At 40.0% G+C, this 16,510-nt stretch overlaps 1 protein-coding gene across 1 annotated transcript; it reads right to left on the bottom strand.

Annotated features, from left to right (window-relative positions):
• Nucleotides 1-867: 867 nt before the first annotated feature.
• Nucleotides 868-16,432, bottom strand: CUNH9orf85 (chromosome unknown C9orf85 homolog). Its single transcript, XM_027881971.1, has 4 exons — nt 16,290-16,432; nt 3,816-3,922; nt 2,113-2,226; nt 868-1,304 (listed from the first exon to the last, which is right to left on the bottom strand). The coding sequence occupies exons 1-4, from the start codon at nt 16,389-16,391 to the stop codon at nt 1,151-1,153; spliced, it is 477 nt and encodes a 158-aa protein (XP_027737772.1). The 5' UTR covers nt 16,392-16,432; the 3' UTR covers nt 868-1,150.
• Nucleotides 16,433-16,510: the final 78 nt, after the last annotated feature.

The raw sequence follows: 16,510 nt of genomic DNA, 5'->3' as shown, positions 1-16,510 counted from the left end.
TATTTCCTGTTTACTCTGCCCTTGTTGACGTTAAGTGGCAGGACAACAGATGTAACACCAAGTCAGATGTCACTGCTGCTCTGCTGGGAGGGTTTATCTGTCAATGTAACGTGACTTCCAGATTCAGTCACTTCTGAAAGCAACTGACAACCACTTTTTCCGGCACTAAGCATCTATTGGAGTTTTGCAGCTTCACTGCCTCTAAGTAGTCTGAGGTTTTTTCTTCAAAAAACATTGGTAGTAACAAGGTCACAAAATTTGTAATCACAGAATCACAAAATCAACTAGGTTGGAAAACGACGTCTGAGATTGAGTCTAACCTACGACACACCACCACCTATTCAACTAGACCATGGCATTAAGTGCCACATCCATTCTCTTCCTTAATACCTCCAGGGACAGTGAATCCACAAGCACCTTGGGGAGCCCATTCCAACACGCAAACAACTTCTCTGTAAAGAAGTTCTTCCTAAAGTCCAACCTTAACTTCCCCCAGTGCAGCTTAAGACTGTGTCCCTCTTGTCCTTTGCTAGTTGCCTGGGAGAAAAGACAAACTCCCACGTGGCTATGCATACTTATACATGGTAAATAAGCATTAATGGCTCATGAACTCGTGATAGCATTTAGATCTTCTTTTTTTTCCCCCCACAAAAAAGAAACAACAGGCGTAAGGGTAATGACCACTTGGTATTTTGACCCCCTTCAGAAACTCATTGACAGAATTTTGCAAGTTCTTCCTTCAATAAGCCATTACAGCTGGTTTAGCTCTTCTTTTTTTATGACAAGATTGTACTTATTCTAGAGTTAGGCAGCTTTCCAAGTGGCAATACAACAATCATGTAATATTGAATTTAGAACAACTACACAATTATATAAAGAGGCTTTATTCCAGAGAAACAGGAAGTTGTTACACATATACAATAACTAACTGTGCCTATAAATTCAATTTCTGAATCTTTTCACAAGAAATTCTGCTCTTAATACACAAAAATATTTATTTATACAAAACCCTCAAAAAGCATCATAGTACACAGTGCCAACATTTACATGTAAAGACCTTAGATGTCAAATCAGGTTTTCAGAGCAGTTTAAAAGTGGTTTACTGCTTTTGATTGCATATAGTTTCTCATATAAACTGAACTTCTGTCCTTTAGAAGTTCATACTTTTAAATTGTTCTTCAAGCACATCAGAATCTTCATCACTACTGAAGTTTGTATCAAAATCCAGCTCATTCTCCAATCCATTGCTCTCTTGGCTGTTTTTAGTAGTCTCACTCTCAGTTCTGCCTTGTCCTTTGTCAATCCTGCAAAAAGCAAGATGGATGTTATCACCATCCACTTCTGGAATTTAAACAAGAATGGCATGGATGATAGAATGTTCTCCCAATATTTTATATCAATATGGGTGGATGACAGCAGGAGGTGGGAAGAAGGAGAGTAAAAATAACCTGAAGTTACTTTCACATTGAATAGGAAAGACATAGAACACAGTAAAGTATGTATTTTATACATTAAAAAGTATTTCATATGGAAGAGTCTGCGAAGGAAAAAAATAAATAAATTAAAAGCTTGACCAACTAAGCAACTGTTGGACAGTTTTCAATCCAGTAAATTAATGTGTTTTATGTATCTTGCTCAATAAAGAGAGAACTCCAGTCAAAGAATAAAAACCCCAAAAGCCTAATAAATATACTGTGGTAATACTGTGCTCAATATCAGTCCTTGTTTAGTTTTCATGTTCACTAGTAACTGAATCACCACGTGAAAGATAAAATGCAAACAGTAAGATGTCTTATGCATATTTTATGATGCTCTACACTAAAATCTGGTTTGAAGTGCTTTGCTTTTAAGGAAGATATGTAATTCACCTTTTGGTGCTAAAAGTCTTATCCAAGTAAGACTTTTTTTGGCTCAGCCCCACTAACATCAATAAGCATTTCACCTCCAGTTTCATCAGAAGAAAGTGACGAAATTTACTCCTGCTGATTCCCGTTGGAATTATTCAGAACATGGCATAAAGTACAACAGCTTCTTGGCAATTTCCAAACAAGGTTTATCAAAAGAGGAAGAAACAGTGCAGTACTGAAACTATGTAACCTATGAGCTACTTACGGAATTACTATTTCTTCTTGTTTTCCACATTTAGCACAAATTTCCAGTTTACTAGCACATGGTCGGCAAATAATATGATAAGGATCTTTTACAGTCTTCTGGAGGCACTTCACACTGTGAAGAGAAAGAAAACACAATTGAAAAATATTGTGGACACATATTAAACATTCTGTGTTCAAACACAGTGTACTAAAAGAGGAACAACTTGTTTTAGGCCAGTTTCAAGTAAAACACCTGGTATTTTAACAAGTGGCATTATCAATATCATTGCCTTTTACCTCCCTCCTTTACCTTTTTCAGGAAGAATTACTAAAATGAGAACTCAAAAAGAAACACTAAATCAAAAATTTTTATATTTAAAGTGAGAAAGGAAAGGTTTCCATTCATTTCACTAGATAGTTTTTACTTTTAAAGTTGCATTACTACTTCTGGTTTAAAGACAAAAGTGGAATATGGTATAAAAAGGTACATGGATCTTACAAATAAAAAGTTTCCAGTTCAAATGCTGCTCTTAAACTTACCAGAGTATAAACTAAGTCAGTGCTGGACATTGTTTTCTACAAACATAATCCTGCATGGAACAGTATTCTCAACAAACTCAACCTAGTTATGTAGAGGTTTTAGCCTATTCTTTTTCAAAATATGATAAAACCCTATAGATTAAGCAATTTCCAAAATGCTATGGCTTTACATTAAGCTGATCTAAAGCCTTGCATCTTTGGAGAACATAACCCAGATCAATATACTCCATGTAAAGCAGCTGTCTTAAAGTCACTTTTTCTTGGTTCTCATGCCCTCAAAAGTAAACAAACTGCAACAGCAACAATACTATTGACTTTTTAATCTAATGAAAGTAAAAATAAAATACATCATCTACTCAGGGAGTTGCACACACACATTTACAGAAACTCTTCAAGCATTTTCTGAGTATTTTAGAAGAATGTAACTGAGAGCAACACACAAACACTGAGCAAGCTACTGTGACAAAGCTGGCTGCATCATACACCACAGCCCAGCTGTGGTTTCTCTGAGTTCAGGGTTTCACTGCTGAAACACTGGCTGTGTCTGCTACCATAGGAGCTAAGGACCTGAGCAAATAATAAGTAAGCAGAGAGCATCTAGTCCAGAAAATTAAAATAATTTAAAGGTTTGTGATAGGCTAAAATATTTATCATCTTTGTTATGCACTTATAAAAAACACATAATACAGAACTGTGTGCAGACAATGGCAGCATTTTAATATTTAGGAAATTATAGTTTCTTACAAAAAAGAAGCAAACATGCTAAGAGGTAATGAAATGCATATATTGCAGACATTTGTGAAGCACAAAAGTAAAGAAATGTGCAGATTCCTGTAGTACTGACTTGAAATAAGGACTTAGAAAATTGTGTTACAACAGGTCCAGTTTGAATTTTTATTTGGGAGGACACACTGCAAGTCTTGGAAGCTTCCAGGTCCACAGTTCAATCATTTTTAACAGCAAAGAGGGAAGCAGTTGCTTTTCCTCTGTGTTTTCTACCCAAAAGTTTAAGGAAAAAGACTAATGAATTAGAAAATTAACACTGCATATATTTTGTCATTGTAGACTCCAAATTTGTAAAATGTTACATAGTAGCAGCTCCTAAAGCTTCCAAAACCAGAATATTTTCCAAAAGTTCAAAAACTACAAAATCAGCAATTAACATAAAGTATCTTAACTCACCATTTTTTAGGTTTTGATAGTAGCTTGTACTTGCTGAATTTTACTCGCCACTCCAAGATACCTTTGCAATGCTGACATACACCATCATGAAGCTTAGCATTTATTTTCTAAATAAAGAAAGAAAAACAAAAATACACTGAAGATTTCCAACTGTAATAAGTATAATCTTGCTTAGAAAGCATTTCCACCAATCATATGATTAATACAGTATTTAGAAATATGTGTACTTGATCTTAACATTAATAATTTCATATACATTTATTGCTAATAATTTTCTTCAATGGAAAGAGTGCTGAAGAAGACTACCTTATCATTAGAGGTTAAAGACTACATTATCATTATACTTACTTTAATATTCTTAATAGCAGTACTTATGTTATTATATAATTGATAATAGATTATTATAGATACTTTATTATTACTTTTCATCTCTAGAAATTTTACAAAATGGATTTAAGAATAAAAGAGCTTGGAAATGCAGTTTTTATAGAAAGAAGGCAACTCACAAGATTTAAGATCTAACTTATTATTGCTCAAGTTATCACTATCCTACATAATTCAAATAGGCGTAGGATTTTTTCTCAGATAACAATAAAGTAGAATCCAAACACTATCTGCAGTCAAACCATTCAATCCCTCTTTAACCCTAACCTTCTATTATGAGAAACTAATACATTTTTGCTCTCATGTAACTAAGATAAAATCCCCAAAATCATCATTTAAATGATGGTGTATTTTCAAGACAATGCAAAATTTACCTTAAGATCTCCTACAACATTTTGGTTTAACTTGCTTAGAAATATAAAATGTCAATTGGCCAATATTATTTGTGCAAAAGAAGCTATTCTGAGACAGGAAGTAGTACCAAACCACACTGTTACCTTAAATAACAGCCAACATATACTTGTATGTTCAGCCTACTTTTATTTCTCCTCTAACTAAGAATGACAGCAGTAACAGTATCTATCATATGGATGTTGTATTCATCCAGAAATTTTAAAATGAAATTTCACAATTTAAAAAAATTGCCAATAATAAAAAATTATTGTGCCTTTTTTAAGACTTAAAAATGGCTACCACATCAACATTACATTATTAAGATGGTCTAAACCACATCTACCTCTTAGAATACCTAAAAGTTCATTGGAACAGATTCTGTATTAATTTGGATTACAGTTTATGCTGCCCTTTTAAAAATAAACCAAAAGTTCTATGAATATTTCATTAATATATTCTATGAATATAACACCTTCTGAAGTAATTTCCTGCTTTTGTGATGCACAAAAGCTTCTCTCAACTCCAGAAAGTTCTACTTCAATGTAGGGGTTAACAGCGGGTCTGTTAGCTCCCTGGAAGAGGAGATTGACTTGGGAAACTTTTGAGTGTGGCCTTGAAGATAAGTAAGTTTTACACACAGGCTAATTGGGGAATGAGGGCAGACTGTGAGTCTGTAGATTTGGTATGCAAGAACCACAGCCTTGTCCTTGGACATCTCCAGGTGCCTCACGATTGCTGCCAAGTGTATCAGTAATGATGAGTGGCCAATTAGGATGTTGCTGCTTGCTTGCTACTTGCTCACTGCTTGCTTGCTGCTTTTTTAAAATGATACAAAAGGAGCTGGGATTTTTAATAAAAGAGGCCTTTTCTTATGTTGCCCTGAATCAGCCTTCTTGTGTGTTTTTTGGACTGTCATGACATAACGGCAACACTTCAATACATAAGACAAATGTCGTGGTTTCGCCCACCAGCCCATCCCTGGGGCTGAGGATGGTTTTGTCCAGGTAATTTCTGGACAAAAAGGCCAATCAAAAGTCCAGTGACGCCTTTGCTAATTACATCTTCAAGAAAACGGAAGAGAAGGTTTGTTGGCGCAGTTGGAATTAGTAGCAGCAGCCATGTAGGGGAGAGGAGTAGCGGGCCCAAGCAGGGCCAGACTCCCTCCTCCCCCGGCTTCGGCCAGGGTGGGGGGAGCAGGTGTAGCATTGAAGTCTTCCCTTCTCTCTTGTAAGAGAGTGAAGAAAAAAACATTTAAAAGACGAACTGCTTGGACAGAAACCGCTGTGGAAGAATTCCAGCCGAAAGATAACGGAGCTTCCAAGGTCGAAGCTGGCAGTTGAAGCTGCAGCAAGAAAAGTAAAGTGCGAAAGGGGGGGCTTGTTTCCCTCCCCCCTTTTCGCTCTCTCTCCTCAGCAGGGAAAAGACTGAAAATAAATCCCTGCCACCTGTAAAAGTTTGTTGGAGTAAGGAGACCTCCCATACGGCTGATAGAGGAGTCTGTGGATGTACCAAAGAGAACCGAGACTTCATGAGAAGGACTGAAGTGAGGCAGAGTCCTGGTGGAGATTTGTGACCCTGAGGGAAACCTGTGCTGGAGCAGTGATGACTCAGGTGGGATATTGGGATCCGTGTGTGTGTGGATCCATACTGCTGTTGAAGATTTTGTAACCCTGAGAAATCTCATGCTGGAGCGAGACGGCCCATGTTGGGATCCGTGTGTGTGTGGGATCCGTGCTAGACCCATGCCGAGAAGTCTATCAAGGACTGTTCTCCCATGGGGAGGGACCTCCATAGGGAAACAGAGGTGAACTCTTAAGCCATTATCCCCTGTAACCCTATGGAAGAAGATCCATAGTAGGCAAGTGTCCCCTTGCAAGCCTATGGAAGGAAGACCCTTTGGGACCTGGGTAACCCCCAGCCTTCGGTCTTAGCCCAGGAGGGGGGGTAAGCCCAGCCCTGGAAGCCAACACAGAGCGAGAAAGAGAGAGAAAAAGTTCCAGCTGCAATGAAAATACTGCTGCTACTGAAAATCTATTACTAGAGAGAGAGAGAGAGAGGTGGAACTCCGAAAATAGAGAATAAAACTACTTCTTCTCCTTGGACTAGTATAAAAAGGAAAGAAGTATTTCTGTATATATATTACACTTCAACTTGAGTAGAAATTGTTGTAGATATAATTAAGTTCTTTAGTTTTTAATTTATTAGTAGTTTTTGTTTTACTAGTAATAAATATTTATACTATTTTCCCCAAATCCTGTCTCTCTTTTGTCTGCAAAAACCTTCTCTCAACTAGTAGTAATTGTGTGGGGGGTGGAAAGCAAATTAACCCAAAACAAAACCACGACAACAAAGAACAAGCCCAGTTTTAAAAATACAGTCTCTTATTCTATGTATGTGGTAGAGAAAACGCTACTTTCAAGTGAGAGTATGATCTGGGAGTTGTTTTCCACTGTCTCCATTTTTACTAAACTTCCACCATTTGGTAGTAGTTTTCCCATAGTGTGGTTAACTAAAGGTTAATTTCTCTGGCAATTTCAATTAAGAGAAAACTATTTTCCAAATTATTAGTTACAGACTTTGCATGTTAAGAAACCAAAGAAACAAGGTTTTTCAGACTGCTTGAATATTGAATACAGAAAGGTGTGGTTCTGATGTATCATGAATTACATTTTCCAAGAAACACAAACGTTTGGCTAACATGCAAACTTTCTGAGAGAAGAAAATCATCAGTAAGTTCTCAGCACCAGTAAGTCCTCAATCATCAGTAAGTTCTCCGTATTAGAGGGTTCACAATTCAAACTGCTGTGAGCACTGTGTTCAGTGTTTCAAAATTCATGCCATTCAAAGACAAGCCTTATTTTCAGTGCTTGACCAGCACTAACAGCCTGCAACAGCTTCTAACAACCTGCAAATTAACCTGAACTTTCCAGTTCTCCCTGCCTGACTTAAATTGATTGGTAGTACAGGAGGGGGGAACCACACAAACACTGTAATTTGTATTCCCAGGTGTTCTTTACTGTTTTCAGCTATTTTCTAGTTTTGCTAGAGCAAAACCCAATGAATGTCAAAAGACTGCACTAGTTCAAGCTGAAGACGGATGGTTGTCTTTCTAAAGGCACTCAGCTTCCTGGATGAAAACCACCTAGTTTCCCATAACACATCCTGACACAACAGCTGCTGGCTGGGGTCAAAGCTGCACTACCAAGGTGCAGGGACAGGCTCAGCCATGAGTAAGGCACTTGGAATGCAAGAGGCCAGCCTAAGGACTGCATATGGCATTAACAGTGAATGAAATAGAAACTGCTACACTTCTCATCTGAAGCAAAACAGAAGTTTGTCAAACAGGCAGCCTATGACAAATTCTGATAAGTATCTGCTATGGAACAAGGAAATATGCAAAAGTATTATTAATGAAGATTTATAAAGCTATTCCCTATATGCTTACCATCTGGCTTCAGAATACACAACAATCACACAATGATTTCTTTTTCTTTTTTTAATCAGACTGAAACATTGGCCATCATGAAAGCCCAAGATGGCAAGGATGGAGGGGCAGCACAGCATGGCATAGGCAATCCAGGAGGCTCCTAGCATGCACTGATGGCAACTTTCCAAGTGATTGAAGAACCAACAAGGGGAAGTGCTATGCTGGACCTTGTTCTCACCAACAAGAAGGGGCTGATGGGCAATGTGAAGTTCAGGGGCAGCCTGGGCTGCAGTGACCATGAAGCAATGGAGTTTAAGATCCTCAGGTCAGTGAGGAGGGTCAGAGAAAGCTCACTGCCCTGGACTTCAGAGAGCAGTATTTGGTGTCTTCAAGGACCTCCTTGGTAGAGTGCCATGGGATAGAACTCTAAATGAAAGAGGGGCCCAAGAGACCTAGATGATATTCAACGATTGTCTCCTCCAGTCTCAAGGGCAATGAATCCCTACAAAGAGAAAATCAAGGAAGAAAGCCAGGAGGCCTTCATGGACAAACAAGCTCCTGGACAATCTAAACACAAACAGGTAGCTCAGAGAGGGTGGAAGGAGGGAAATGTAGCCTGAAAGAAATACATAGAAATTGTCCAAACAGCCAGGGAGATGGTTAGGAAAGCCAAGCACTGGCAGAATTAAATCTGGCCAAAGGTAACAAAAAAAGTCTTCTTTAGGTACATCAGCAGTAAAAGAAAGACTAGGGAAAATGTGGGTCCTCTCAGGTAGGATGCAGAAGATCTCATTACCCAAGACAAGGAGAAGGGATTTGGACAGTGGGATCGAGTGCACCATGACCGAGTCTGCTCATGACACCAGGCTGAGTGGCACAGTCAACCTGCTGAAGGGAAGGGATGTCATCCAGAGTGATTTGGATGGGCTTGAGAGGTGGGCCTGTGTGAACCTCGTGAAGTTTAATTAGACCAAGGTGCTATACCTGGGTCAGAGCAATCCCAAGCAAAAATACAGGGTGGGTGAAGAGCAACTCTGAGGAAAAGGACTGTGGGGCTGTTGGTGGATGAGAAGATGGACGTGAGCCAGCAACGTGCATTCACAGCCCAAAATGTCAACCCCATCCTGGGCTGCATCAAAAACAGTATGGCCAGCAGGTCAAGGGAAGTGATTCTGCCCCTCTGCTCCGCTCTTGCGAGACCTCACCTGGAGTGCTGCATCCAGCTCTGAGGTCTCCAACATAAGAAAGACATGAAAAAGTCCAGAGAAGACCCACTAAGTTGATCACAGGGCTGGAACACCTCTCCTATGAAGACAAGCTGAGAGAGTTGTGGCTGTTTAGCCTAAAGATCACATTTAGGATCCTAATCCAGCCATAAAGATGCCCATATTTTTCAACCTTGTTACCTGTAGGACCATAAATCTTACACAGCTACTCAGAGAAATCACATAGGATTTGCTCAGAAGGTAACAAACTGGAAGAAAGACAACAGCTTTTAAGTTCTAATTTCCTCCTTCTGTCAGGCTCACATACAGCCTCTTCCTCCCCTTCAGCAATTTCCTGCATTTTTTACTCAGTGTTGACAATTCAAGTATGGGGCAGTGTAGTTAATCATTGCCTCAGCACATCTGAATGCAAGAGAGATTATGACTCTATGATCCTTCTACCAGACTGTTGGTTTAGAAAGTCAACAGAGAACGATGAATCGATGTAAAGCAGGCAATTACAGAGTTTAACCTTGACTTGTGTTTGTCTTTTACATTTATTTTGCTCAGAAAAAAAGTACAATATTTAAATGCAACTATTACTAAAATAAGTTGACAATTTACTGGTTTTTTATACAATATTTTTTAATACAATATTTCCTTTGACCAAAAAAAGGTACTAAACCACTTTCAAAAGCAATGCAGACTAAAGAAGTTTAAAGAAAGCTGTCCCTAATGAAAGATTTCAATAAGCTGTTTTTTTCCAGATTTTTAAATCACTAAAGAACATGTGAGAGTAAGTTCTCCTAACAAACTGGAAGACAAACTTCTCTGGTTTCTCAGTTCCCAGTCAGAATGGGGAAATCACCTGTAAAATAAAAGGAACTCCTCTGCTGCTTACTTTTCCTAATGATAGTCATCTATTATATATTGTTTAAACTTTCATGTACTCATATTTTCTTCTTTTGTCCATTTGTTCGCTTACTTTAAGGGTATAAAAAAACAACAATCACACAAAGACCTGAACAAAGCTCGTCAACTTCATTATTCCCTTCCAACTTTTCTACCAGGTTTTACGAAGGTAGTCAGCTTTCACATACAAATAGGGGGTAGTGCTTGTGGTCTTAATTTCTTGGTGTGAAAACTACTCCAACAGGTTAGATTATGTTTCTGTCACAGCAGTTTTTCTGGGATTTTCTTTATGCTCATTTCCCTGTTTTAGTCAACAGTACTCTCTTTGCCATACTTTGCTTCAAGGACAAGTGCAACTCATCCATCATCATGCTTACAGTAGATCTATATATTCTCCAAAGAAATTACAGTTATGCAATACATAAACAGACATACATAAACAGTTTTAACCTATAAAGTCACAAAATATTCCGTGTGCACCCTATATACACACATGTATTAATGTACATTAAGGAATCAACATCCTCTGCTCACAAAACCCAATAATAAACCACTCAATATCCTGCCAAAAGCAGTTCATAATGTATTAAAGTAAACACATGCACCTACACCTACTAACTCGGCAAACAAAATAACCCTTAGCTTAAACTAGCATTAAAGTAAGCATAAGTGAGGTGCAATGACAGGGCTTCAAAGAAGCTTCACCATCTGTTTGTAAGTTCCTAATTACATGTGAATCTACAGGTATTTTGATTTTCTCTATTGAAAGCAGACTCCTACTACTGAGCACACATCAGCAGTCTATTCTGCTGTAAATGAATGTACTGTTAATGCCACCCATAAATTTCCTTGTGAGAAACACAGGTGACTCTGCTTCAATCAGCAAAGATGAATGCAGCACTTCTGAACAATTCCATTTCTCAGAGAAACAAAACTCCTCAGGATCTCCAGCACATCACTATAAGACAGTTATAGTAGATCAGTGCAGACTAACAATGTGAAAATGAGATACCCGATTTCAGGGTTCTAAGACATATTTCACCAGCTGAAATTAAGTCCCCCGTAGAGCTTCACCTGCTCATATACCATATCAGTGTTACTTGAAATTTCTTTTTCTACAGACATTTTCTCATCAAGTCTATTTCAAATTTTAATCAACGCTTGGATGTCTATATAGCATTTAAGGGAGCATTGGAAGGACTGTCGGTCAACTCTCAACACCTAGCCCAGAAAGAATGGAAAATACACAAAGATACAAACACACCCCCCCTATACCATCTCCAGCAACCACTCATTCTCTCTCTCACTCCCCACTACCACCCCAGTTGAGTTAGAGTCCAGAACAGATGTTATATTTACTCATATTCTCCCTACATGAAAGGCTACAACCCAAGCCTTAAGATACTTCTGAACACAGAATAACAGGGGGAGCTAGGGAATAAACTTTAGCCTATCATGTATGTTGCAGCAAGAGCATAAGCTAAAAAAACTGCAATACTGTTATCTGACAATTCCAGTTGGGCACTGGTTTATCTCTATCTCCCTTCTGTGCTTCAAGTCAGGATCACTGACTCAGCATTTAATCTCTATATTCACCTGCCTGCTCCATTCCTACTGCCTTCCCACAGCCTCAAGCAGTGTCTCCAATGAAAAAAGTTATTTATCCATACATCAAGCTGAAAATGTAGCGGACATCAACACCATGGTAAAGCGGAGGTTCAGAGTTAAAAATTGCTGAAATTTAGGCAAATGTGGATTATCATCCCAGTTGTACTTAATGAGAGGAAAGAAATGGAGAAAAAAAATCAGTCATTGAAGTGTAAATATGAATCACTTACTTTGTAGTAAGATGGTAAGTTTACCATCTTACTACAATGGAATTTTAAATGTTCTCATAGAATAATGCCTGTTTTAATTTCTGAACTACTGCAGTTTTCATAATGAATTATGTAATATGCTTTACATAAAACGCATATTCATACACCATGGCTAGGCTTCGTGAATGAAGATTTGAGAGGGGCTCTACCCACGCTTGCTACAAGCGCACTGATGGCTAAAAAGGCCAATGCGAGATAAACAAGTCCAGTTGCAGAAGGCACAGCAGAAAGACTCCCCAGGTGATATCAACAAGACGCGATTCTTTCTGCGTTGTCTTTTCTCCTCGAGAGTGATCCTGCGTGTGTTCTCAAAAGCAGCAGCAGCGTTATAGATGGTGTGTCTCCAGGCCTCCCGACTGGAGGCCAGGATAGGCCAATGGTGGTGATCAATATGGCCAAGGCTGAGGGATTGTTTCAGGCAGTCCTTGTATCTCCTCTTTGGGGCTCCTCTCTTGCGGCAGCCAGTGGCAAGTTCCCCATAAAGCATGATCTTAGGGAGGCGATTGTCCTGCATCCTGGAGACGTGCCCTGCCCAGCGCAGCTGAGTTCTCAGCAGCATGGCCTCAATGCTCGTGACTGCTGCCTGTTCAAGGACAGAAATGTTGGTCGCATAGTCAGTCCAGTGGATGTTTAGGATTGTACGGAGGCAGCGCTGATGGAAGCGTTCTAAGAGACGCAAGTGGTGGCGGTAAATAACCCATGATTCAGATCCATATAAAAGACTAGACAGTACAATGGCTCTGTAAACACTGATCTTAGTACTTTTCTTCAGATGTTTGTTTTGCCACACTCTTTTATGGAGTTTACCAAAAGCTCTGTATGCCTTTGCTAACCCGTTGTCAATTTCTGCATCAATCTTACCATCTGAGGAGATGATAATTAAACTGCTGGACTGATTTGAGCTCTGTTTCACCAATGGTGATATAGGGATGATGGGAGACTTCCTGAGGTGCAGGCTGATATAAAACTTCTGTTTTCTTCAAGCTGATTTCCAGTCCAAAAAGCTCAGCAGCCTCTGCAAAGCAGGATGTTAAACACTGCAGAGCTACTTCTGTGTGGGCGATGAGGGCGGTATCATCAGCGTAAAGCAGCTCACGGACAAGATGATTTAAGGTCTTAGTGTGGGCCTTCAGTCACCTTATTCATACAACATAATGTTTATTCCTCACCTCAGTACTGCAAAGAGCTGTTCTGGAATACACTTTGTTTATAATTGCTTTGTTTAAAGCAAACACCCATAAACAAATTTTAAGAGTCAATAACTAAGAACGAGGTGTCTTACCCTGTTCTGGCTATTCATCCTTCAGCTCATTCTAAAATGTAAGCTTTCCCAGCACCCTTGTAGCAAATACAGTAGAGAGGCAGTGTCCTTTGTTGCAAGGGTGTTTCACCTCAACAAGCCTATGGGAGAGTAATGTTGTAGTAAAGACTAATAATTAGAGGAAAAATTGATCTTTTGCAAGTAATCAGATCTATGGTCTTTAAGATTAGAAATGGCCAAGGTCAGTGGCAGACAAAGAGCACAAAACCTTTCAAAAAACCACAAAACAACCAGATAATGACTGTCAGCAGAGAAAAGTCAAAATACTATTAGATCCATTTCCTCTGCAGATACTGCTTGACAGCCGGGAGAAACAGCAATTACACTGTAAATAACCACTTCAACTCCACACACTGTGCAACCTGAAGCTACTGTAGTAAATATTCAATATCAGTAATGTAGAGAACATCTATAGCAGGATCCAAATTTTAAGTTAATAAGCATTTTGCAGCCTTTACAGATAGTATTGTATTGGACAGTGTGTAACAGTAGACAGGCCAAACACCCAAACAAAAAAAGCGTTTAACAGAGATTTACAGGAGATCCACTAAACTTCAGCAGCTCTGAGCATTCCCCTGACCTACTAAGCTAATGAGAGGTAGAAAGGAAGAAAGCCCCTCTCCTGTATCAATCTCTGTGATAAGAGAATTTCTACTATTTCTTCTTTTCCCTCCTCACACCTTGAACATCCATGGCACATCTGATCGCTCAGGAATACACGAGACAGAGATGCAAAACTGTCACCATTCAGCATGGTTTGTACTGTATCTAAACTATTCCATTAATCATCACTTAATCTTTGCCGGTTTAACTTCTTTACAAATTTCACAAACATCAGAAACAGAGCTATTCATTGTTATAATGACCCTTGTGTATCCCGTCCTATTCCCAGCCAGGACAGGGTTAATTTTGGCAGTGGCCAGCAGGGGCATGGCCAGGACCTAGAGGTTATTCTGTAACACAGGGAAGGGGTCCCTTCAGTGGAGTAGCACTGCACAGCCAGGTATGGTCATGGTGAGCACTCAAGTGTGAATCACTCATCTCTTGTATACTGCTATAAATATTGTTGCTGTTACTGGTTGTTTTCTTATTTCATTTGCTGTTTCCAGTCAATTATTCTTATCTCAACCTATGATCTTCACCTTTTGTGCTTCCAATTCGCCTCTCCATCCGGACAAAGAAGGAGGGGTAGGGGAAGGGGGGAGTAAGTGAGCGAGTGAGTGGAAAATAGTTTGGAGCGTTTCAGTGGGAACACTAAATTGGGGAATAACATTCCTAAACCACAAGATTCCTTGGGACTTGAATTTCTATATGACAGTATACCAAAAGAAAAACACATCTCTTCCCTTTACCACACACACTATCTACCCCCAGGATAGGAAGCACCTTCTTTATGATGCTTCTTTCCAGTCTCTCCATGAACTGGTAGCCACAGAAAGAAATAATTTGCTTGAAACAGAATGAAAAAGAGGCAAATCGATGCCCACAGCAAACCTTGGTTATATTAAAAAAATTACATTTATTTGAGTGTATGGTATTTTGTTCTATAGGATATAAAATATTTTAAAAGGGAAGAAAAACAGCCATGTGGGTACTAAAGTGATATTTTCAATTACAAATTCAGAATTTGTAATTGAATATATCAGAATATAGTCAGAATTCAGTTTCTCTTTGAAGATTTTTCTGATAGACCAACTCTTGATGATACTTCTGTGTGTGTGTGTAGCCGGACAGGAAAATACTCTCCTATCAGAGTTCATGCAGTGAATCACTCAATAAATACTGTCACTGCTTAGAGTCCCAGGAAAGCAGCCCGTTCAACCTGCAGAACCAGTCCTAAAACATCTAAACAACCAACCAAAACAAACACACACTAAAACCCTTTTTGGTTTCATGGCTTTAACCTACTACTTTCTTCCCCTTTTTGACAACCCAGTAAAGTTCAATTAAAGGGATATTGACATGACAGCAACAGCACCAACTAAGTCCCTCCTAGAATGTTTTGTCTCATTTACCTTTCCAGTTTACCTTGCAAGAGGACACACCCCCCTTTGGTGGTGGTACTGCTCAGTCACAGTACTTGTCTTCATACACTCCCGCAGTGCTAGTATGTTACCACAACTTTAAGCATGAGTGTGTTGCAAGACAATATTGTAAATCATTGCCTTTTCCTTACTTAGAAACAAAATACACAAAATAGTCTTCTGTAACAACAGTGTGAAGATATCAAACCATGGTAACGTGTGGGAAAAGCACTAACAGATTAACTTCTTCTGTAATAACTAATCAGAAAAGCTGCTCAAGTTTTTTGTTTTGTTTTGTTTTTTAAAGAAATTAAAGCAAACGTGACTCAGTTTAAAGTCTCAAAAGTATACTAAGTGAAGCTTGTTATTTATATTGATGATGGGGGGAGTTGTTCAAACTAAACTCTGAAAACGTCACGATGTCTGAAGTATGACCACACAGTTACAAAGTCTGAGAAGTCCAAGTACCTTTCAGGAAGTCACACGGAACGGCACAAACGTAAGTACTTTATTTCAGTCTTCCTCTTAATAATTCTTTGGCTTAACGAGGTCCTTTCATGTCACAAATGTGATTCAAGTTTCACACCACACATCTGCTTACGGTGACAGCTGACTCAAGTGCCTTGTTACGATGACTCCCTTAACACCACTGTGTCTGGTTTGGGCAGAGCAGGGCGAAAGGTATCTCCAACACTGTAACGAAGAGGTGTCTCGGATTGCACTGACGCGTGGCTTCGGCAATTCCGAAGCTTTCAAGGACCCAGCACGGACCTCACAGGGGTAGGCCTTGGCTTCACAGGCCGCAGAGGGTCCTGTTCATAGTTTCGGCACCAAACCCATTCCACCGCTCCGCCCCCGGCCGCTCGGTTGCCTCCGAAGAGCTCCCTTCTCCCGCCGGGCCCCCTCACACGCCCGGGCCGCCCCCGCCTACCTTGAGCCGGGCGCTCGTGTCGTACTTGTCGTTCCTGAAGGCGCGCGCGTTCTGGTGGCGCTGGGGCCGCGTGCGGGACACGTTCCCCCGCTCCGAACTCATTCCCGACCGCCCGCCCGCCCCGGATCCGCCCCGCGCCCCGGATCCGCCCCGCGCCCCTGGCGCCCGCTCAGACCCCGCCCGCGGCGCCCCGCGGCGCCCCGCGGCCTCTCCACCGCCCC

Source organism: Empidonax traillii, unplaced genomic scaffold (assembly GCF_003031625.1).
Source record: "Empidonax traillii isolate 1590-97213 ecotype Southwest subspecies unplaced genomic scaffold, ASM303162v1 scaffold7:size3022706, whole genome shotgun sequence".
NCBI lineage: Eukaryota > Metazoa > Chordata > Aves > Passeriformes > Tyrannidae > Empidonax > Empidonax traillii.
This window is presented reverse-complemented; position numbering and strand designations above follow the sequence as displayed.

Bases quoted from the DNA above. Each gene is read 5' to 3' on its own strand.
- CUNH9orf85 (XM_027881971.1), bottom strand. From the start codon at position 16,391: ATGAGTTCGGAGCGGGGGAACGTGTCCCGCACGCGGCCCCAGCGCCAC. The intron at 3,923-16,289 runs GTAGGCGGGGGC...TTCTTTATTTAG, and splicing joins ACACGAGCGCCCGGCTCAAG to AAAATAAATGCTAAGCTTCA. The intron at 2,227-3,815 runs GTGAGTTAAGAT...TTCTCTTCACAG, and splicing joins CTATCAAAACCTAAAAAATG to TGTGAAGTGCCTCCAGAAGA.